The sequence below is a fragment of the Miniopterus schreibersii genome, assembly GCF_964146895.1.
Source record: "Miniopterus schreibersii genome assembly, chromosome: 6".
Taxonomy (NCBI): domain Eukaryota; kingdom Metazoa; phylum Chordata; class Mammalia; order Chiroptera; family Miniopteridae; genus Miniopterus; species Miniopterus schreibersii.
Window position 1 is genome coordinate 16,459,485 of NC_138107.1, and position 22,300 is coordinate 16,481,784.

Genomic DNA, 22,300 nt, shown 5'->3' on the forward strand with positions numbered 1-22,300 from the left:
ATTCTCAAGAGCCAGGAAATAATTAAGTATTTAAGCTATTAACTCAATGGACTATGATGTGGCAACTGACATAAATATGAAAACTCTCTGGATGCATGAAGAGTGAAAAATAATGTTAAAAACTTTTTTTAAAATGACACACTATGATGAAAACTAGATTTCTGTACTGATGTCACACAGAGAGAATGTCGGATAGTCGTTACCGTACAGTCATGGGGTTGTAGGACTGTGTAGGCATGAGTGTCCGTGTGTGTGCATGTGTTTTAAGCACGGATGTTTCTTTTGGTAAAGTTGTTGAAATAAGTAAAATTAATTCTGAAAAACTCTGTGATGTTAACAGCCCTGACCGTGCTGGCATGAGGTTAAAAGCTCCCCCAAGAGCTGCTCACTTAAGGATGGAAAAGGGCTTCGGTGGGGGAAGGGATGATGGAATATGGAGTGAGCATAACAGTGCCAATGCTGACGCCTGACCAGCAGACCAGGGAACTGCTGGTCAAGAGACAAGAAATGTTATGCTGAAAAACAAATTCCTTTCTTGCCAGGGCTCTTCTGGTAAAATAAAAATACGGGAAAGGGGGAAATTAACTGAGTCATCTTCAGGGATCCTGAAATGAAAAGTAAAATGAAATACGCACAAAACTAACATCTACCCGGTGGAAAATGCTGCTGGGAGAAGGGAGACAAGGGGGGGGCCCGGGAGACAGGCTTCAGGTGGTTGCACAGCAGGAGCTACAGGAAAAGAAACAGGATGAACCATACAGAACCATAGGCGCAAAGTAGTGTTTACGCGAAGGAAGAAGTACTGGGGTATAAGTATAATTAACCAAATAAAGATAAATGAACAGCGTGAGAATATCGAGAGTCAGGACAGCAGGAGCCAGGAAGGAAACAGTTTCAGGAGCGCATTACCTGGGCTGGAAAGTGGTATATGCCTAAAAGTTTTTGGTTTGTGCCTGGGAAGGAAATCCATTTATGTAACAAATTAAACATTTGTTACTATAGACTTAGGCTGTGATGATCTCAGATACTTAGCTGATGAAACAGCACAGCTCGGTGTCAGGCCCGAGGAGAGAGGCGCCGAGAGGCCATACACGCGGCAGGCAGAGCGACCGGCTAGAGAAGTTCAAGCCACGCAGACCACACTGCAGCTCGCAGGAGAGGAGACACCCGGAGGCAACGGGAAACAAAAGTGTTTACAGGAATTTAGCTATGTGAGTCCTTATGGTTTTTTTCTTCCTGGTTTGGTCCCAGGTATGGTTAGGAGAGATGAAATGGGAACTTTATTCATTTTTTTAATTGATTTGAGAGAGAGAGAGAGAGAGAGAGAGAGAGAGGGAAACAGCGATTTGTCCTTCCACCTATTTATGCATTCACTGCTTGCTTCCTGTATGGGCCCTGACTAGGGATCAAACCCGCTACCTGGCCAGAGCCCGAAATGGGAACTTAAAGGAGAGCAATTGCAGGGTAAAAAAAAAAATGTGAACGATGAGGCCAGAAAGAGGCCATGGGAAGTAAAGGAAAAAGGTAAGGGGGGAGAGGAGAGAACTATACTGCTGACTTTTTCTTTACTGTCTTCCATAAGGAAATACGTGTGGTAGAAAAGAGGGAAGGGAGGGAGGAAGAAGGGAAAGGAGAGAAGCAAGGAGGGTGGAGGAAGGAAAGGAAAGGAAGGGATGTGAGAGTTTAAGAGACGGGGGCAGGACAGGCATGAGACACCTTGTGAGAGATTGTCACGGTATAGAAACCAGACAAAATAGTGCAAAATAAAAAGTGAAGAAAACTGTAGCACGATACCTCTCGTGGACTTAGATGCAAAAATCCTCAACAAAATATTAGCCAAACAAATCTAACAATGTGTAAAAAAAAAAGGAAATTGGATGTATTCCAGGTATCTACAGAAATCCCACAGCTAACATTACACTTAACAGTGAAAGACTAAATGTTTCCCCATAAAGATCAGGAACGAGGCAAGGATATCTGCCGTCGCCACTGTTATTTACCACCGAGCTGGAGTTTAGAGCCAATGCAATAAGGCAGGAAGACGGACGGAGGGGCATACAGGTAGGAAAGGGAGAAATTAAAATATGATCTACGCAGAAACTCCCAATGAATCTACAAAACACTCCTAGGACCAATAAGTGAGGTTAGCAAAGTTGCAGACACAAGGTCAACACACACACACAAAATCAACTGTATTTCCACAAACAAGTGATGTATGACAGAGAAGGAAACCTTTATACCTATACCATTTACAAAAGATTCAAAATAACTGAGATATTTAGGTATAAATCTAACAAAACATGTATAGGATCTGTATGCTTGAAATAAAAATCAAGATACCTAGGCTGGCTGATAAATAATGATTGTGTAATTCAAATAATTCCCTACTAGCCAGAGTATAAATGAGGCTATGATATAAAAAATATAGGAGTGGGAAAGTAGTTTTACAGTTGTTCATAGGGAAAATAACACAATAATTAAATAATAACATGAGAATAAACTCTGTTTCACATACTCACAACTATAAATCTACTTTTGCCCCACCCTGTATAAATATGTATAATATGTGTATATATTTATTTTTATATAGTTATGCATTATAAATATTTATAATATAAATAAAAGTTCAATAAAAATTATAGTAATATTCAGAGTAATAAACACATTGTTCTACTTAATTGTACTAGGTTGTTTGACCATTTCCTCTCAAATCTTATTCTTTTATACTCTTGGTTTAAAGTCATTAAGAATTTGATTATTTAAAAGCAAAAACTGTTAAAATTCCACTAAAACTAAATGCTGTAACTTATGTAAGTTCAGTTAAATGAACAACATCTCTTCTGAATTTAGCAAGTTGCAACCTTTAGAAAATTTGGATTTTTTTGTCTCTTTTGTGTTCTACTACTACAAAATGTTCTTGGTTTGAATCCAGGCACTCTCAAGCTGTGTGTAAAAAAAAGCTAAGACTGGAGGTCCAACTTAATGTCATCTTGCAGGCTCTAAGTCAAATAATTCTGAAAAAATATTTTGTTCCGCCTGATTGATTCAGCAAATATTGAACTGAAATTCTGCCATGTACACATGGTCCTCTCCAGAATTTTCTGCTACGTTGCCCATAGAAAGGGCCTCTCTCACTCACTCAGAGGCTGATTGCTAATCTCAGTTGCTATTATCCATGACATTCCTTCTATCTGTTCCCATAACTGTAACCTGTGGCCTGAATCTGTCTTCCAACTGGAACTTCACTCACACATGAATCCCTTAACCTATGGCTGCTCAGCAGACAAGATATTATCTACCTGCTTGATTGAAGTAGAGTTATACTAATTCTGATACAGAATCACATGGCCAAAATGACTATTAAAATACTATATTGTAGCTAAAAGGGGCCAAAATGGTTATTAAAAGATTATGCTATAACTAAAATCTTCACCAATGGGTAAACACCCAAATTAACAAAATGTTGCTGCACAACTCTTATTAGTAACCTATTCCAGGGTCATTTAGTGCTACAAGAACTTAAGGAATTATCTAATAATATATGGGCAAAACATGTACATTTTTTTTCCCTAGAAGGATTATGTTAAAACCAAGCCAAAGCTTACCAAAATTTTAACTGGTTTCAGCACTTTTCTAGTAATGGCACCCGGGGCTCTTAAACGAATCGTTTCCAAAATACACCATTTAATTAGAGGGAGTTTCTTCAAGTCATCCTCAGACACTTTAATCTTATCTTTACCTGTAAAAAGAATTTCAAAAGAAAATGGACTTACAGAGGCCAGGAAATGACTTAGGTAAGCTCATAAATATAGGTTAGATAATACCTCTGACACCTAGTGTTAATATTACTATTAGATACCAAGTTTAGTAATCTATTGCATCTTTTTGTCATTTTCCTCTTACCAAGATAAAATGCATGGCATAAATAAAACTAAGCCACAGTCTTACATCTATGAAATGACGGAGACAGTCCCTGTCAGAATGGTGTTCAATTTTCACTCATTTCATTCTTTCTTGTCCAGATTCTCATTCCACTTAAGGGGAACAGCAATAAAAGATTGGCATCAAAAGCACAAAGTAAAAGATCTGAGAAGCCACCTGGCCTACTTCTATTTCTTCCTTGCTGATTCATTTCTGTTTTAGCTTTTTTTTTTTTTTTTTTAATCATACATTTCTGAAGTCCCCCAAAAAATATTAGGAAAGGGGCGATGAGGCACATGCGTTTCATCTGGAATGATGATTTCTCTAAACATAAATGCATCAGATGTTCCTAATATAACATGCATAGCTTAGCTAATATTTAGACCCACGGAAACTGAAAAAGGATTGCAGCCAATCTGTTTATGACCCAAAGTAAGAGCAGGGCCTTTAGTCAGATTAGACAGTTTAGCTAATGGTGCCATGTCAGGTAAAATGTTTCCATGTTGCAAATTACTTTAAAACAACTCAGCTTTCAATTTGGTTTGGCAGTAGTTGCTTAATAAAAGTCAACAACATTGTCAGTTTAATTAAGCCAACTTTCATATTAGCTTCCCAACTGTATCGCCAATGAGTAGGTGAGAGTGGAATGTAGGGTCTCCAGCCATGTCTCTCCTAGACTCTGGATGTGGCTCGTTCTAAAAGCAAGCCCATTCTGCAGGCGGGCTGGGTGGGTGCTGCCTGGGACACCCTCTCTGTAGGCACATGTGGAATTCCTGGGGAGCCAGAAGCAAATGTCTTTGGTTAGTGGAGTCTGGGAACCAGGGTTTTTGGACTCTGGTTCTACTAATCCCCGTAGGGGTGTCTACACCCTCCATTAAACTTGATAAAAAATAAGGACCAGGAGCTGAGGTAGGCTCTACTAGCAGGAGGTAAGAAACAAGCTCATAGCTAACTGGTACACCACACAGGCAAGGAAGCTATTCTGGGAGATGTAAAATATCCTGATAGTGAAAAGCAGGAGAGGTTCACATCCAACGACAGGTAAAGCAAAATATTCTATGAGTATCTCTCTCTAAAACTACAAATATAACTAGTTCTTGTATAAGTAGACCTCAGTAAATGCATACAGAATTAACAAATGGTCCAACTTCAACATGGGGAGATGAGTAAGTGGATATTCTAGGCAAACAAAACAGGAAGAGCAAGGCCCTGAAAAAGTCTGGACTCTAGTAATAGTCAAGTTTCCGACCTCTTTTTTAAAAATTTTTTCTGACCTCCTTTTAGGAAAAATAAATAAATAAAGAGAGAGGTTTAAGTAAGAGTTCTTATTAGAGTAATTGAATTATAAAGTGCAAAAATGTTCTGTATTACATAATATAAAAGCTTGTTTTGAGTTGAATATAATATTTAAAATCTGTTATGACCTACAAAAGTCTGAGAGGTGTAGACTACACTTGGAGAACAAGTGTTTTGATAAAATATTTTTAGCTTCTCAAAACCCAACGTGATGTGGGAAAAATCAGGTAGTATTCTTGGACTATTCCAAGAAAAAGAAAAGGAAATATGCTAAGTTTTCAAACAACATCTTTAGGTTAAAGGCCTTTCTTATTATAACTCTCAGAAAAGGCTCTGTGCTCATACTGTGCATATTTCAATGCACATCTGTGGTTTGTTCCCCCAGCGTCTTGACTCTAAAATTAGAAGGCTCCACTTGGAAGAACGCCACGGTAACCATCAAATGGGCTGGAGCCTAAAGTCACCCAGGACCAGTGCAGACGACACCCAGGGAAGACACGATGGGTGAGCTGGGGTAAAATTCAGAGACCGCCGTTTAACTCCTGGCATAAATGCAATAAAAGTCAAACCAAATCTTAGGTTATTTGAAACCAAATAAAAGAAAAGATGATTTTACATTCAGAAATAGAAAAAAAATTTCTAAATTATATGTAGTTTGGGGTTTCCACAGGCATGATGACATGCAAGTTATAACATGGTAACTCTAAATTATATTTGTTAAGGACACACAATAGATTGAAATTCTATTATTTCACCCATTCGCTCACTCAGTAGAAATCTGCTTCCTATCTGTTATGTGCTAGCCCTCGCACAGGTGCTGTCAGAGCCAGGGAGAGACTACTACTAATTTACTGACCCTCTAGCGTTACCGATACTTTGGACCACTTCGTTTATTGCTCACAACCACCTGCCAGCTATCAAGCCTCAGAGAGGTTAACGTGTTGGAAGGCGAGCTCGTAAGTGTCAGAGCCGTCTTCAAACCCACGTCTGTCTGCATTGGAAACCCTTGACCTTGCTCACTGTGTCCCATCACTTCTCTAAAGGGGACTGAGAGAGACACAGTCATTGCCGTAAAGGAGGGTGGACACAGGGACACAAAATCTATAAATAACCACAATACACGTTTCACAAGAGAGGATTCAGGTGTCAGTGGTGTTCCTCGCCTCTTGCCTAGGCCTGGAGCCTCAGCTAAGCCTGGAAGGATGAGTGGCTCACCCAGGCAGAAAGATAAGTCACTTATATACCAAAATTAATCATAAAAGTGTGATTTCTTGGACTTAAAAAAAACACAAAAAACAAATCAAATAGAATCACCAAAGTCAATCCTTCTTTGAGAATGGTTCCTGTGCTGCCTTACTATTTAAGCCCCTCTCCTTACACACACACACACACACACACGAGTAAATAAATAAACTAATTAAATATTTTATATTTTCTGTAGTTCAACTATTTCTCTAGTTCTGGGGTAACATTACATAAAGGCTTAACTAATAATTTGGGGGAAATAGTCCGCGTTCTGACAGAAAGGAAAAGGCATAGTAGCTATCTGTTGAGTCACACAGACTTTTGAGATATATTCTAAGGAGACTGTGTCAGAAGGGGCTGAATACTGAAGGTGCCCTGTGCTCCCCACAAAGGAGAGACACACATAGGTGCGACCAAGGGGCACACGGAAAGGTGAAGAAAAGCAGACAGTAAGCTGCACTGGACTGGGAAGTGCACCCCTCCACGTCCCTCCGCCTCGGCCTTTACTTTCGCGAGCACGGGGTCTTGGTTCCGTGGGTTGTTCTAAACCTACGCTGTGGGTTCAGCTTTCCTTCCCAGGGGCTGCTTTTCCTATTCATGGAGCAGCTCGTTTAAAATATTTAAGAGGTAAGGCGTGTGCCAAAGGTCATTTGTGTGCACAAACGAACCTGGGGTAAAAATGCACGACACAGCCCTGGCCAGTGAGGCTCAGCAGTTGGAGCATCAGCCCGTGCATCCAAGGGTTGAGGGTTCGATTCCTGCTCAAGGGCCTGAGCTGCAGGTTCTATCCCGGCCCTGGTTGGAGCGAGTGCAGGAGGCAACCAGTCAATGTGTCTCTCTCACATCCATGTTTCTCTCTCTCTCTCTCCTCCCCCTTCCACTCTCTCTGAGAAGCAATGGGGAAAAAAATCCTCGGTGAGCATAATAATTAAATAAGTAAATAAATAAATAGTAAAAACCAAATAATAAAAGTTAGTGTTTACTTCAGAGTCTCAGTAGGGAAATTATGTAATAGCTTTGAAAAAAATACAGCATCTCTATGACTTCTACTCAAAAATAATGAAGCAATGACATCAACTGCTGAAAGAGATTAAGGGTAAGAAACTAGTTTCCTGGCATGTTTTCTCAACCACAGACCTCGGGACAGACTTGTGAAAAAGATGGGTTTTGAGAGAACAGAAACAAAGCTAAAGAGGAGCAGTGGATGGCGAGTTTCTAGTGCTCCTCGGGGGAATGAAAGCAGTATCTCACCTCCTTCCGTTCATTTCAGCCATTTAAAAACTTCAACCTTTTAAGTAGTGTTCAAAAGTTCAATTTTAAAAATTATACCTCTCTTTCATTCCAGGAATATATTCTTATATTTACAAAGCTGTTCTTTCCTTTTCAAAAGAAGCCTATATTCACTGGGAAAGTTTAACACCTCGAATAGAGGGAGTAAGAGTGGATAAAAAGTCCCGAAGCAGAAAACATCACTTACTACAGGTTTTATACCTCAAGTAACCCTACAACCCTGACTTACAGGTACTGAGAATATGCTGGTTACAGATTTCTGGAAATTTTCAGTGAGATGAAAATGTGTTTGATGACTTGTCTCCCAAATGGAGAAAGCAATGGTTCCCTTTCTACAATTATTCTTCTTTCAAATTTGAAAAGAAATACTGTGAAACTGGTCTTTGATTATTCAAAGGGAAAATTATTTTTAAATTTTGTATAAAGACCCCAATGACCTTTCCCTTTTCCAAATATGTATTTCCCTCTATTCCTGAGGACCAAGAGACAGCGAGAGAAATGCCTCAGACGGGGGCGGCCCAGAACTGAGAAACAAGGAGTGGCAGAAATAGGAAGAAATGAGTTAGTGAGGAAGTAAAGTCGCAGAGCTAAGTTGGTCACGCAAGGTGCAAGTTCAAGGGGCTTCATTATTCTACAGGCCAAGATGCAGGTTTTTCATAACGTTGCAAATTATGTCTTGGGGTTGGACCTTCCCCACTGATATCAGTAGGACACAGACCCAAAAGATCCTAAACGGTACGTTCAGAAAGGGAGAAGCTTTTCTGGAGGACAGGCTGATGGTTACCAGAGGGGTGGGGGTTGGGAGTAAAAAGTACAACTTGGCAGTTACAAAAGTTACAGGGATGTAAAACGCAGCACAGGGAATATAGTCAATAATATGGTAATAACTATGGATGGTGCCAGGTGGGTACTGGAAATATTGGGGGGGGGGACTTTGTAAAGTATGTGACTAACCACTATTCCGTGCATCCGAAACTAATACAAAATATTGAATGTAAACTGTAATCGAAAATTAAAATTTTTTAAAATGTACTTGTTTAGGGATTTGTTTTAAACTTGAGCTGAACCACGTTTCCCATCCCTGACAATTAAGGGAATAATAAACTGATAAGCCATCAGAAAACTAAGGGCGAGGCTGTTTGGGGGGCGTGACGGAGAGGTCACTAGGCTGTGAGGCCTGAGGAACTGAACAGGGCGTCACCTGTGTCGGAGAGCTGAGCTTGTTAAAAATGCAGCTTACGGTGAAAGAAGGTCCTCCGACCCCCAGTCCCTCTCCCTCCCTCTTCCTCTCCTCCCTGCTGCCTTGCCTTTCCCCCCTCCCTCGTGCAGAATGCCCCAATCCTTCTGCATGTAGTTGGGGGAGACTCTGAACTTATGGCATCTGAAGATATAGAATGGGAGTTTATTGGGCACCTAAAATAATGAGAAAGTATATATAATGTTTAACACACACAAAAAAATAAGAGGGAGATAGGGAGGGAGAAAGAGAGATGAAAAAGAAAATGAATTAATTCAAGAAAGAGTAGAATGCATCCCTGGGGGTTAGTTCAGATATCTCACAGAAACCTCTGGAATGTGAAGGAAGGGCTGATAGAAAGAGGTCCAGTCAGCAAGCTCCAGAGGTGAGAACACCTATGCAGAAGGTAAGCTATGTCCACCCTTCTTGGAAACACAAGGCTCGCACTACCGTGTGAAGCAAATTGTAAGCTTATGGTGCTGAGATCCTTCAAAAATTCAAGTTTAAAAAACAATATTCTAGCCCAGCCAGGCGTGGCTCAGAGGTTGACTAGGATCCAGGAGATCGAGGTTCGATTCCCCATCAGGGCACATGCCCCAGTTGCAGGCTCAGTCCCCATCAGGGGACGTGCAGGAGGCAGCCGATCAATGACTGTCTCATCATTGATGTTTCTCTCTCTCTCTTTCCCTCTCCCTTCCTCTCTCTGAAATCAATAAAGATATATTTTTTAAAAAACAAAATTCTGTTATCTCCCAAATATTTCTTTCATAGAGAAAAAACATATACTTTGTTTTTTTGTTACAAAATATTAACTTCATTAGTGTGCATGTACATTATTGTACAGGTTCTACGAGAAAAAATTCTGAGAAATATATGAAGTTAAATGTATAGCAAAGTCAAGAGAGGGAAGATGAGAGTTGATGGAAGATTGGGAGATTGGGATGTATACAGTAGCCGATGAAGGTCAACACTCTATAGTTCACCTCTGTTTCCTATGAATTCTTTACAGTCTCCCCAATGACTGCAGGTTCTTGAATATAAATTTACTACAACTATTGATAGTTTAGAAACTTTTGCCTCAAGACTGTTAAATAGAATGGAAAAGTTACTTTTCTCCTTTATTTTTAGCTTTGAAAGAAAAGACTGTGAATTTGCTTTCTGTTGGCAAATGGCAAACGAATAAGGGTTCTGCTGATCCACTGTTTTTGTTTTTTTTTCTGTAACAACTGTATTTTCTTTTGTTAACAGCGGCATTATCATCAGTTTTAATACCTGACAGGGCAAATCTGGCCTTGCTAGTTTACATTTCTAATAATTTCGATGTCTAATCACATTTATCCTTTAAATAATATTTAAGTCGCTAAGTTAATTTTTCCCAAAAAACACTGAAATTAATCATCATTAATTGGATATATATTCATTTTAAAAGGCTTGGCATTTAAATTGGTAGGCTTTTTTCTTTCTTTGGGTTGTTTTGTTAAAATATATGTTTTTATAAAATGTTATAATTCCTCCATATAGGTGGTACCTCAACCCAATTTCTTTATTCAAGAAAAATCCCAGTTAGATTAATAGAAAGGACAGATATAAATGGGAAGGAAGGCTTAAAAAAAGCAACTTAAGGTACTTGAGGTGCATAAAGACTGGGGAAAACAAAGAGTAAGCCTAGGGACTGCCCATGGACCCCGAATGCAGGCGGGGGGTTAGGGGTCACAGCTGCGGCCCGGCAAGCCCACCTCCCTTTCAGCTCTTCCCCTCTGACCACCAGCTTCCGCCAAGCATCCCAGTCATTTCTGTGCTTCCCGCTCTGGTTCTTCTGGATATGGCTTTTTGGCATCTGAAGGATTTAGTATAAAATTTTATTATTAAAGACACATATTCCTATTGTTGGGAAAGGCAGTCTCAGCCTTTCGACCCCAACTCAGCCACGTTAGAATGGGCCCTGAGGCCGCACAGCCTGGGCAGGGCTCACCCCTGTGGGAACAGTTTTCCTTGTTGCAGGCGCCGGGAGGGGTACTCTTCCGTCTGGGCTTAAAGTGTGTAGAGCATATGGAACCGGTCCAAACCCACTGTGCTATCTGTCCTCCGAGGGGAGGGGCCGGGGTTGTGTTCCTTGTGGCTGGAGAGGGGGGTACAAATAGAGCAACCGCCCTGCGTGGGCCACAGCAGAGGCCGCCGGCCTTGGGGAGCCGATGCCCGCAGCTGCAGCCGATCTTGGTTTCCTCTGTGACACCAGCTTTGTGCCACCCAGGGCTCCACTGCACTGTGTTGTCCTTGGCAACTCCACACCAAGACGCAGTGGGCAGAAGCGTTCAGAGCCCTCCCCTGGGACTGATGACCAGTGCACCGTAGTCTGCCTGACACCTACTGCTATCTTAGAAGTAATATTCTTTTAAAAGAAGACGCTGCTCAGCTGCTTGTTAGACATTCCCAGCTACAGACCCAGTGTGAAAGAGGCGGTGATAGCAAGGGGTGGAGGGAGACACCAAGGACCTCAATATCGCTCAGAACAGTTTATCAAGACCGAGGGGAGAGAGAGTTAAGAATCGACAGGCTGGCCCTCCCCACCCCCTTCTTCCATCCATACAGGCACTTATAAAAATATATCAAATTTCATTCTATAATTTCAAGAAAAGTTTAATGCTACTATACCAAGTCAACCACGTAAGACTCCCTTCTGGGGAAAAAAAAAAAAAAATCCTGTTATTTTAAGAAATACTTCTCTCATATATTAAAAAGAGGTTATCAGTTTCTCTGTTATGGGATTATAAAATTAACCCTGCTTTATAACCATAATACCTTTAAGGACATAGTCTAATATCTAATACATAAAAGTGTGAGATACTGGCTAAGCGAGATAACACTGGGTAGATAATAAAATGTAAAATAAATGTTGATTCTAAATTTGGATTGTGTTTCCTGGAGAGATGTTGACCCAACTTAAAGACCTTTACCTCAGCCTTTTCTAAAGAGGAAAAAATGATGATCCAGATGCCTGAATAATTCTCCAACAGAACACTCAGAGAACTGCGTCTAAATGAAAAATGTGGGGGATAAATAAAGTGGGTTGCGGGTTGCGAGATAGTGGGGGCTTTAATAAAACAGAGTAGGACCCGCGCCAGAGTAGGACCTTGTCTGGGCTTGTAAATTTGAAGGATATCAAATAATCTACGGCCACCAGAGGGATCTCCTCCCACCTGCTGAAGCTACAGCGTCACAAGGCACACTTCAGGTGCGAGAGGCAGGAAAGGGCAGAGGAAACCTCTCCTGGGCCAGCTCCGTCCACGCAGGTTTCACTTTGGACTTTGCGGCTGGATTAGGGGGTCGGAAAGCAATGAGCTGTCATTCCAAAATGACACCACCTTGGTCTTTAAGGCCAAGGAGAAAAGAAGATAACAGAACTACATATTTGGAGTAGAACAGTTTCAGATGAAATCTCTTGCATTTATTTTGTTGTTGTTTTGTTTTGTGTTTTTAATCCACACCCCAGGATATTTTTTCCATTGCTTTTCAGAGAGAGTGGAAGGGGGAAAGGAGAGAGAGAGAGAGAGAGAGAGGGACATTGATGTGAGAGAGACACATGGATTGGTTGCCTCCCGCATGTGCCCCAACTAGGGCCAGAGATCAAGCCTGCAACCGAGGTACATGCCCTTGGCCAGAATCGAACCCAGGACCCTTCAGTCTGGGGACCAACACTCTAACCACTGAGCCAAACTGGCTAGGGAGCAGTTATTTTTTTTTAAACATACTTCTATTGATTTCAGAGAGAGGAACGGAGAGGGAGAGAAAGAGAGAAACACCTATGAGAAAGAAACACCTATCGGCTGCACACTCCCTACTGGGGATTGAGCGGCAACCCAGGTATGTGCCCTGACTGGGAACTGAACTGGCAACCTCCTGGGACAACACTCAAACGACTGAGCCACACTGGTTGGGCAAAACCTCCTGCATTTATAAACACTTTCTTAGGTAATCTACATATGTTCTTCAAGGTTGATGAATGAGTGAAGTAGTTTGTGAGAAGCTCCAAGATAATTGAATGTTTTCTGGGTCCATTCCAGGATTTAAAAAGCTGGGCTAGGAAAGGACAATGAGACTATGTAAGAAATTTCCTGTCCGATATGCTATAACCTCCAAAATAGCCATATTAGGTTCATATTGCCAGGCTACCAGAAAAAGAATTTTTTAAAAATAACAAAACTTTGTTCATAACTCCATTGGAGTGCCCTTGGCTCTGCTACTTGATCTCTCTTCTCGATATTTTGGTCAACGCGCAGCTCAAAGGGCCAAGAATCTATCACAGACACTACTTGGGCTATCAGCCACTGCGCCCTGGCAGGCTGCAGAGGAGTGATGGGAGTGGGCTTCCTCAGTTAGCTGAAGGACTCAGGTCTTTGTCATGCCATAGTAGAGGCCTCCAAGAATGTTGTTATAGGTTGGCAAGATGATACTAGGACACATCCAAGAATATACAAGATATACATACAAGTTATAATATGGGTAAGACATAACTATAAAGTTTCAAGAATAAATACAAATGTTTAAATGCAATGAAGTAAAACTAATGAGCGATTTAAAATAATGCAAACAGTATGGGGTTTGCCGAGAACATCGAGTAGGATCTGAGCTCCATTTATCACTCTGCTGGTTTTTATACTTGTTTATAACTATAAGCAGAGACAGAATCTTTTCTCACTAGTGTATGGTGAGCGTAGCCATTTGAGTCAATGTCACCATGTAATAGCATCAGGCCACTTGACAGTGTTGGTATGTCCCCTGTCCGGATTGCTACTAAATCAGAACACAGTGGCATCAAAAACCATTATTGCCCGGCTGGGCGTGGCTCAGTGGCTGAGCATCCACCCAGGATGCAGCAGATTGCAGTTTGATTCCCGGTCAGGGCACAGGCCCGGGTTGCGGGCCCGATCCCCAGTCGGCGTGCAGGAGGCAGCCGATCAATGACTCTCTCATCATTGATGTTTCTATCTCTCCTTACCTCTCTCTGAAATCAATAAGGATATATATATTTTTAAAAAACCAGATGCTATTCAGCACCATTAAAAAAAAACACTATTATTCATTGGTTCTGAGTAAATTTTCTCTTTTATCCAAAGTCACATAATTAGTGAGTAACAGGACTGAAACTCATGAATCAAATTTTTGACTCCTATGCAATGAAAATTTTGTAATGTACCTTTAATGATGCACAAATCATGACTTTATGTAAAACATGAATCAATACTATGCGGTGCTTTTCTATTATCTAACCTGATTCATTGCAAATTAAAAGAAAAAGTTGAGTAAATTTTTCCTTATATACATGCACAATAAAACTGAATGGCAAAAAAAAAAAGTGTGCTGTGTATGCTACCCTATATTAAAAAGAATAGGTGGACTGGGTTAAATGCAACTGGTTAAAATACTCAAGTGCATTTTCATTTGTTTTTAAGATAAAATGACCTTCTGCTGGTGGCCGGATACTCAACGGCAAAAGTCCTCAATTAGAAAAAAACGTTGCTTTAAAACACTATCTAAACAGGACCCAAATGTTAATGCCCAGGAGTGCTTAGGTCAGCTGCCCATAACTATGACTAGTTACGCTGCGTTGATTAATCTTTCATGATCTAGTAATCCTTTAGCAGTTATCTTGAAAAAGCAAAAGTACAATGAAGCTAAAAATATAAGAATCACCTAAATACATATTCCTGTATTTTAACTAAAATAAAAAGAAGAGTAAACCATAATGGTAGGTTAATGAAATGCTACCTAAACAAATTAAAATGTAGATATTTAATAATGTCATAATATACAGTTTAATGCTAAAATAAAAATACAAAGAACTTATTAATCTTCTTCTTTATCTCTGTGGATATAGTGATGTTCACTATGTTGAGAACAGATAAAACCCTGTGGAAAGAGGAAATGACCTAGGAAAAATCCCTTCACCAAAACATACAAAACAGTTTGGTTGAACTATCAGGGAGCAGATTTTTAAATGAACAGAATAAAGGAGATGAACATTTGTCTTTGGACAGAACGCACAGTGTTTCCGTTAATCACTGCACTGTTTATTAAAATCGTTCACAGTTCATGTAAGTATGAATTTTCTTGAAAAAAGTCTTAGTCTGCTTTCATGGAATTTATAAGCAAGGGATCACCTCACTGGGAATAAAGGAGGGATGTATGTATATATGCACATAGATATATAAAGGTACACAGTTATATTTATAAAATGTGTTTATATAAAAATTTATTTATATAGTAATATAATAAATATATTTATTTCTTATACTCACATTTTTGTAAAAATACATATTATATTATCTACACACCTTGATATTTGTCAGTTTGGGCTATGCAGTATCTGTATTTCAACAGAAGTTTGCCTATCATCACAGAGCAGAAAAATGCCAGGTGTTTGCTTTCCCTGCCTCCCTTGAAGCTCAGCCATTGCCATGAAAATGAGACTTTGCCAATCAGGTTTTCCAATCCAGACTTTGAACCAAGAACTGGTGATGTAAAGAAATGGAGGCTGAAAGAATGTTCCTTGGTAGCAACTGCAGTCTTCTTTTTTTATTTTTTTCAGAGAGAGGAAGGGAGAAGGAGAGACAGAGAAACATCAATGATGAGAGAGTGTCATTGATCAGCTGCCTCCTGCACGCCCCCTGCTGGGGATCAAGCCTGTGACTCGGCCACGTGTCCTGACTGGGAATCAAACTACTATCTCCTGGATCATAGGTCGATGCTCAACCACTGAGCCATGCTGGCCGGGCACAACTGCACTCTTTGCAAGACAAAGTTTCTGGGGACCCGGCATGATTCAGCATCTGGTGCGAGTGGCCACATGTGCTTGGCTTTGGTGCCACAGAAATGCCACTGATGGTGATGATCTCAGAGAATTTGGTAAGGACACAGTGAGGCCACAACTGCAACCTGACCCCAACCAGCTCTTCCTCTCGACACTGGCTTGTCTAACTCCCAGTCACCTTTAAGTCCTTGCCAATCAGGCCTGATCTGACTATCTAATGCTACCACCTCCCCACTCCGGGCACTCTTGATTTTTTCTATCTTACTCTAGTTTCTTTTCTTTTCTTTTTTACATAGCATTTATAATCATTTAATATTTTTGGAGTTTACTTATGTATCATGTTTATTGTTAATTGCCTGTCTCCCCTACCAGAATGTGAGCACCAACAGGGAAGTAATCTTTGGCCTTTTTTGTACATTCCAAACTCCTGAAACAGTTCCTGGCACATAATAGAGGGTCAATAAATATTTGTTGAATGAATAAGTGATTGTGGCTGGGGTGAAATAAAAAAGGTAAAGGGTGGCAGAGAGATTGTGGGGATGACAAACACCTTCAAGGCCACATGAAGGCTTTAGATTTTATTCTGAGTGAGATATGAAGCCACTGGATGTTGCTAAGCACTAAGATCTGACAAATGAAGGAGAAAGAACCAGTGGAGGAAGAGAAGTTGAACCTACCAAGGGGTTGATGATGAACAGAGGTCATTAGAAGGGTAAGTGGCCTTGGTCAGAAGAAGACACAGATGTACAATAGGCAAAGATAATTCTACACATAAACTGTTAATCAGACCTTTTTTATGGTGTTTATTACCAGTTGCCATTATTTTGTTTGGGTAAATTTTATTGTCCTGACAGTCACACCATATTGTTTTAGAAAACAGTTTGGTTATAGATAGGGTGAACCAAAAGTGAGGTGCATATTTTAGAAAAAAAATTTCAAATCCATAAGTTTACTTACATGCAAAGTCTTATAAAGGTATCAAAATGAACTCACATTTAGTGTTATGAATGTAACACGTCACAGAAAGAAAAGAAAGAGTGCTTTTAGAGAGTAGTCAAATGTCTACCTTAGTTAGATTGAGACTCTGCACCGAAAGGTGGGTCAGAACACCAAGGCCACGGTACCAGGCTCAGGCATACGAACACTACCCCAGGAATATTTCCTGAGTGCATATGTTGTATACAAGGGCTATGGTCTAGGAAGCTTAATATGGAAGCAACGTGAAATGGAATTAAGCTGGAAATTGGACCTAAGCATCTTACGTCAGACATTCTCAGTAAAATTTGACAAGGAGATTTGATCATTTGTATTATCAACTCTAGAGCCAGACAAACTTTGGTTCAAATCACAGTTCTACCATTTACTAGCTGTGTGGTCTTGAGTAAGTTAGCTAATTGGTACTTCATCTTCCTCATGTTTAAAATGAGGGTAAATAATATCATTTAGAAGGGGTGATTCAAGGATTGAGTCAGTAAGAAAAGCACTTATAGAAGAGCACTGAGTAAGTGCTCTGCAAGTATTAGCTGTTCTCACTGCTATCATTTCCCTCCCCTGGGATAATATGAGATATAAGCAGCCTCATGTTATATTTCTGCTGTACTTCAGCCCCTTTACAAGCTAGCCAATTTATATGAAAGTAATTCGCTTATTGCTGTAAACATTCAAGAAAACCATATCATTTCAAAAAAACAACGAGGAATATTTGAAAGCAGAAAGCTCAAAGTCATAACAACTACTAATTTCATGATATGGAAAGATCACAAAATTCCATACAACTAGCATGTTTAAGTCAGTTTGGTCATAGTTAAGATTTATAAGACGGGCACTGTGGCATGTACTTTATATTTGCTATATCTTCCTAATAACTGCATGAGATAGGCATTCTTATTTTGCTATTATCTCAAAGAGAAAACAGGCTTCAAGAATTTGGTAACCTGAATAAGAATATACCATTAGTAAGTGTCTCAGACTAGACTTAAACCCAGGAAATTGGTCTCAGTTCTTACACTGTGTTTCTGAGGTTATGACAAGCTATTGAAATAAGATGTTGTAATTTACAAATTCAAAGTTAAAACTAAATGACTAATTTCCAGGAATCGTACCCCAAAACTGTATTAAAGCAAAATATTCTTTATCAGCTTCTGTATGACGTGATAATGTAGATTGCATTAAAGATCAAGGGATAAAATAAAATGTTAGGCAAGAAAACGCTTTATAGAATTCAAAACACGGGAAATGCTAGCATTCAATACCACTCATACAGATTCTTGGGCTTGAAGCTACTCAGCATCTCAAATGACTGATCAGATATTGGCTGAGACTAGGGCTCTGCTAACTCAAAACTTAAGTGCAGAAAATTGTGAAAACTGTCAGAAAACTTCTTTACATAAAACACTCATTTCCTATAAATGGTTTAATGGGATGGGTGACAGAGCTGCAAGTGAAGGCTAGACCAAGACATCTCTTAAAAATATTCTTATATTTGTGCCCGGCATGGTGTGGCTCAGCGGTTGAGCGTCGACCTGGGATCCAGGCGATCAGGGTTCGATTCCCGGTCAGGGCACATGCCCGGGTTGCGGGCTTGATCCCCAGTCGGGGCCGTGCAGGAGGCAGCCGATCAATGACTCTCTCATCGTTGATGTTTCTAATCTCTCTCTCCCTCTCCCTTCCTCCCTCTGAAATCAATAAAGATATATTTAAAATATATATATATTCTTATATTTGTTCTTTAAATTCATTCAGAAAATATCTGTTGAGTAATTTTGGGGGGTCTAGGCAGTGGAGATACTATAGAGACCAAGACAGACATCGTTCCTGCTGCTGGAGAGATTATGTTCTGGTGAAGGAGGCAGAAGATAAATAAATAAGTACACTAATAAATAAATAATCTTGCGTATGAAGGAAATAAGGAGTAAGATGAGCCAGGGAGTCACTGGGCAGAGCTGGGGAAGTGTCTTTAGACAGCGTAAGTCTAAAAGTCCTGCCTGAGGAAACGGCATTCAAGCTGAATGACCAACAGGAGCAAGGGCCAGGTTCCAGGCACTGAGCACCTACAGAACCCACCAGCAGCTGCACATCTCCAAAGAAGCAATGTAAACACCCCTTTTTCTCTCCTAGCGCCTCCTGGACTCTCCCCAACCTGCCTGCGCTGTTACAGGAAAGCATTTCGGAGCTTCCTTGAGAGCACCGCACCCCACACCCCGCACCGTGCTCGTCTTCACAGCCCTGCTTTTCACAGCGCCAAGTCAACAAACAGATCAGGGAAGGGTTAATCCACATGCATCTGGAGGGTTTCCTAAATGAAATTTTAAAACATAGGGTTCAACCAGCAGGCGTGGCTCAACGGTTGAGCATCGATCTAGGACCCAGGAGATCTCTGTTCGATTCCCGGTCAGGGCACATGCCCGGGTTGCGGGCTCGATCCCCAGTTGGGGGTGTGCAGGAGGCGGCCGATCAATGACTCTCTCATCATTGATGTTTTGACTTTCTCTCTCCTTTCCTCTCTCTGAAATCAATACATATTAAAAAAATTAACTAAAATAAAAATAAAACAAAACATTGGGTTCACCAAGTAGGGGGCATGCAGGAGGCATCCTGTTGATGTTTCTCTCTCATTGATTTTCTCTCTCTCCCTCTCCCTTCCTCTCTCTGAAATCTATAAAAGCATATTTTAAAAACAAACAACAACAACAAAAATCTATGGTTCAGGGTGGTGTCTGTATAAAAGGACTTCAAAGGCTCCCTCTTTAAAACCAATGAGAAATCTGGTAAAAATGGTGAGGATCAACTTTTTCAGAACTCTAGAAATTAACCAAAGGCTTGCAGCAATTCAAGGAGTGCATCTCCAAGAAAAATGGTTCAATGTCGGTAAAAACAGCAACCTTAATGACATTTTAACTTGCCCTATTGCCATCCCCCTCTCTACAGCTCCACGGTAACCTTGAACGCCAATAGCCTGCAGACATACTGCAATCAGTAGCCCAGCAGCCACCAGAGAGGGTAGAACAGGGTTGGAACTACTCAGAAACCTCATTCCTAGAAAATTCTCATTATTTGACCAGTCTGGCAGTTCCCTGGAAAAATCCCACTTGCAAGACTGTCTTGATCTGACCTGACTTGGAGCTCCCCAGTGGAAAAAGTCTTTTCCTCAGGGATGTTGGCTGAAAACTTTTAAAGATAGTTGTTTAACTTGGCAGCTACCTGAGGCAATAGATAACAGTTGGGACAAACAACAAGTAAACCAAAAATATTAAAATAAAAAGCTAGGAAATGAGATGTCCTAAGGGCTTTGAAGAGATCCAGTGCATTCCTGGAAATATTGAAGGCCATGCACTTGTGTACAACTGAACAAGTGCCCAGGACTTTACTCATGCTCAGAAAAGACCTGAGAGGGCCCCGACGTCTCACCAATGGCTGACTTTGAGGTTCTGTGCAAGCAGGAGGTGAAAGCTAAGGCAGGGTCGTCAGCTGCCTGGCCTAGTGTTGCAGGCAGGCCTCAACATGCACACAGTCCTTTGATAAAGAATGGAAGGCACAAACAAAAATAAAATTTTAAAAAAAAAAATTTTTTTTAAGTAGAAAAAAATAAAAATAAAGTAAAAAAAAAAAAAAAGAATGGGAGGCAGGCTGGTTCCTAGTGAAAAGCAATCTCTATCTAATCTCTGTATTGGCTGAACACTAAACTAACAAAGCAGAGACATAAGTGGTCACATATGATAAAGAATACAAACTAAGTCACTAAACAAACAACAACAATGAGCAACAATAACAATAAACCCTGAGAAGAGAGGAGAATCTGATTTCCAGAGTTGCCACATTATATGAGAAATATCCAGTTTTCGCAAAAAATTACAAGACATGCAAAAAGAAATATGAAATAAGACATGAAACAAGAAAATACTCATCATACACAGAGAAAAAAAGCAATCAACAGAACTATCCCTGAAGAAACCCAGATGTTGGTATTACTAAAAAAAGATTTCAGATATTTTAAATCTATTCAAAGAAATCAAGAAATCAAGGCAAAGAACTAAGTAGAAAATATCAATAAAGAGATAGAAATTATAAATAATAAAGATTGGAACAGAAGTAAATGAAAAAGTACAATATCAATAGAAAAAATAAAAATAAATAAACAAAACCAAAAGTTAGTTCTTTGCAAACAATCCTGGCAACTCCTTAGCTACACTGACCAAGGTCGGGGGGGAGAAAGAGAACACATTACCCAGATAAGATGGGAGGTGTTTTCCTTGTGACTAACAGAAATAAAAAGGGTTATGGGGAATACTATGAATAACTGTATGACAACAAGTTAAATAACTTCGATGAAATGGGCAAATTCCTAAGAAGTTACAAAACTGACTCCAGATGAAATAGATAATCTGAATAGGCTTGCAATAAATAGAGAGAATGAATTTTTTAAAAAAGCAGAAAAACCCTCTCACAAAAAAAAAGTCTCTGGACCAGGTTACTTCACTGGTAAATTCTACCATATGGTTAATGAAGAATTAACATCAATCCTTTAAAAACTCTACAAAAAAAAAAAAAAAAAAAGAGTAGGGAACGTTTCTGAAGTCATTCTATAACGACAGAATTATCCTAATACCAAAACCAGGCTAAGACATCGCAAGAAAACTAGACTAATATTCCATATTAATGTCAATGTAAAAATTCCTCAACAAAATACTAGCAAACTGAATCCAGCAATATATAAAAATTATGTCATATGGATGATACACCATGGCTAAGTAGAATTTACCCCGGGAATACAAGGGTGGATCACATCTGAAAATCAAGTAAAACATCACAACATAAAATATTATGTTAAGTAAAAGAAGCCAGACACAAAAGACCAATTATTCAATAGCAGTCTTGACCCTTAAACTTGTTTTATAAGAAAGTTGGGCAAAGTGCCTGTGATGGGCTCTAGGGGTGAGTTTTGAGGCCAGAAAGATGCAGGATTGGAAATTCACGGAGGATACGTTCAAGACGGAAATAGTGACCTTGTGATAGAAAAGAGCATAAAAGTGGGAAAACTGCCATACTGAGTCAGATCCTTGTTCCATGCACTCTAACGTTCTTTCTTTGACAAGATCCTTTGTACGGGTACATGGATATCTTCCTTTCTATCAGCCATCAAAGATCTGTGGTCTCCTCTCACAGCATCTAAAATCCTGAAGGTACTACTATTGGTTATGCATGCATTGATCTGAACTGCTACCAAAGAAGCATGGCAATACATGTTTGATTTTTTTTTCATAAGTTGTTTTCAATTCTACAAGAGTCTTATAAACTGAAAGCACTGATACAAGTATAGCTATTACCCTGGTACCACTATTAGAAGGAGCAAATTTCTGCCAAAGGAAAATAATAGGTTCTAAAAATAACCTGGCGAGTATTATTCGAAATAAACCAGTCAGAGAAAGACAAATATCACATGGTCTCACTTATATGTGGAATCTAATGAGCAAAATAAACTGACAAGCAAAACAGATCCAGAGGCA

General features: G+C 39.9%; 1 protein-coding gene across 2 annotated transcripts in view; it reads right to left on the reverse strand.

Annotated features, from left to right (window-relative positions):
- The window catches only part of CYP39A1 (cytochrome P450 family 39 subfamily A member 1), a 74,141-nt gene that overhangs the window by 26,851 nt on the left and 24,990 nt on the right, over positions 1-22,300 (reverse strand). The window contains exon 8 of one of the 2 annotated variants that reach the window (XM_081139720.1): positions 3,606-3,739. The exons of the other annotated variant lie outside the window; for it this stretch is intronic. Within the exon in view, the coding sequence (XP_080995846.1) occupies positions 3,606-3,739 (134 nt within the window). The remainder of the gene's footprint in view (positions 1-3,605; positions 3,740-22,300) is intronic. 2 annotated transcript variants of the gene reach the window in all.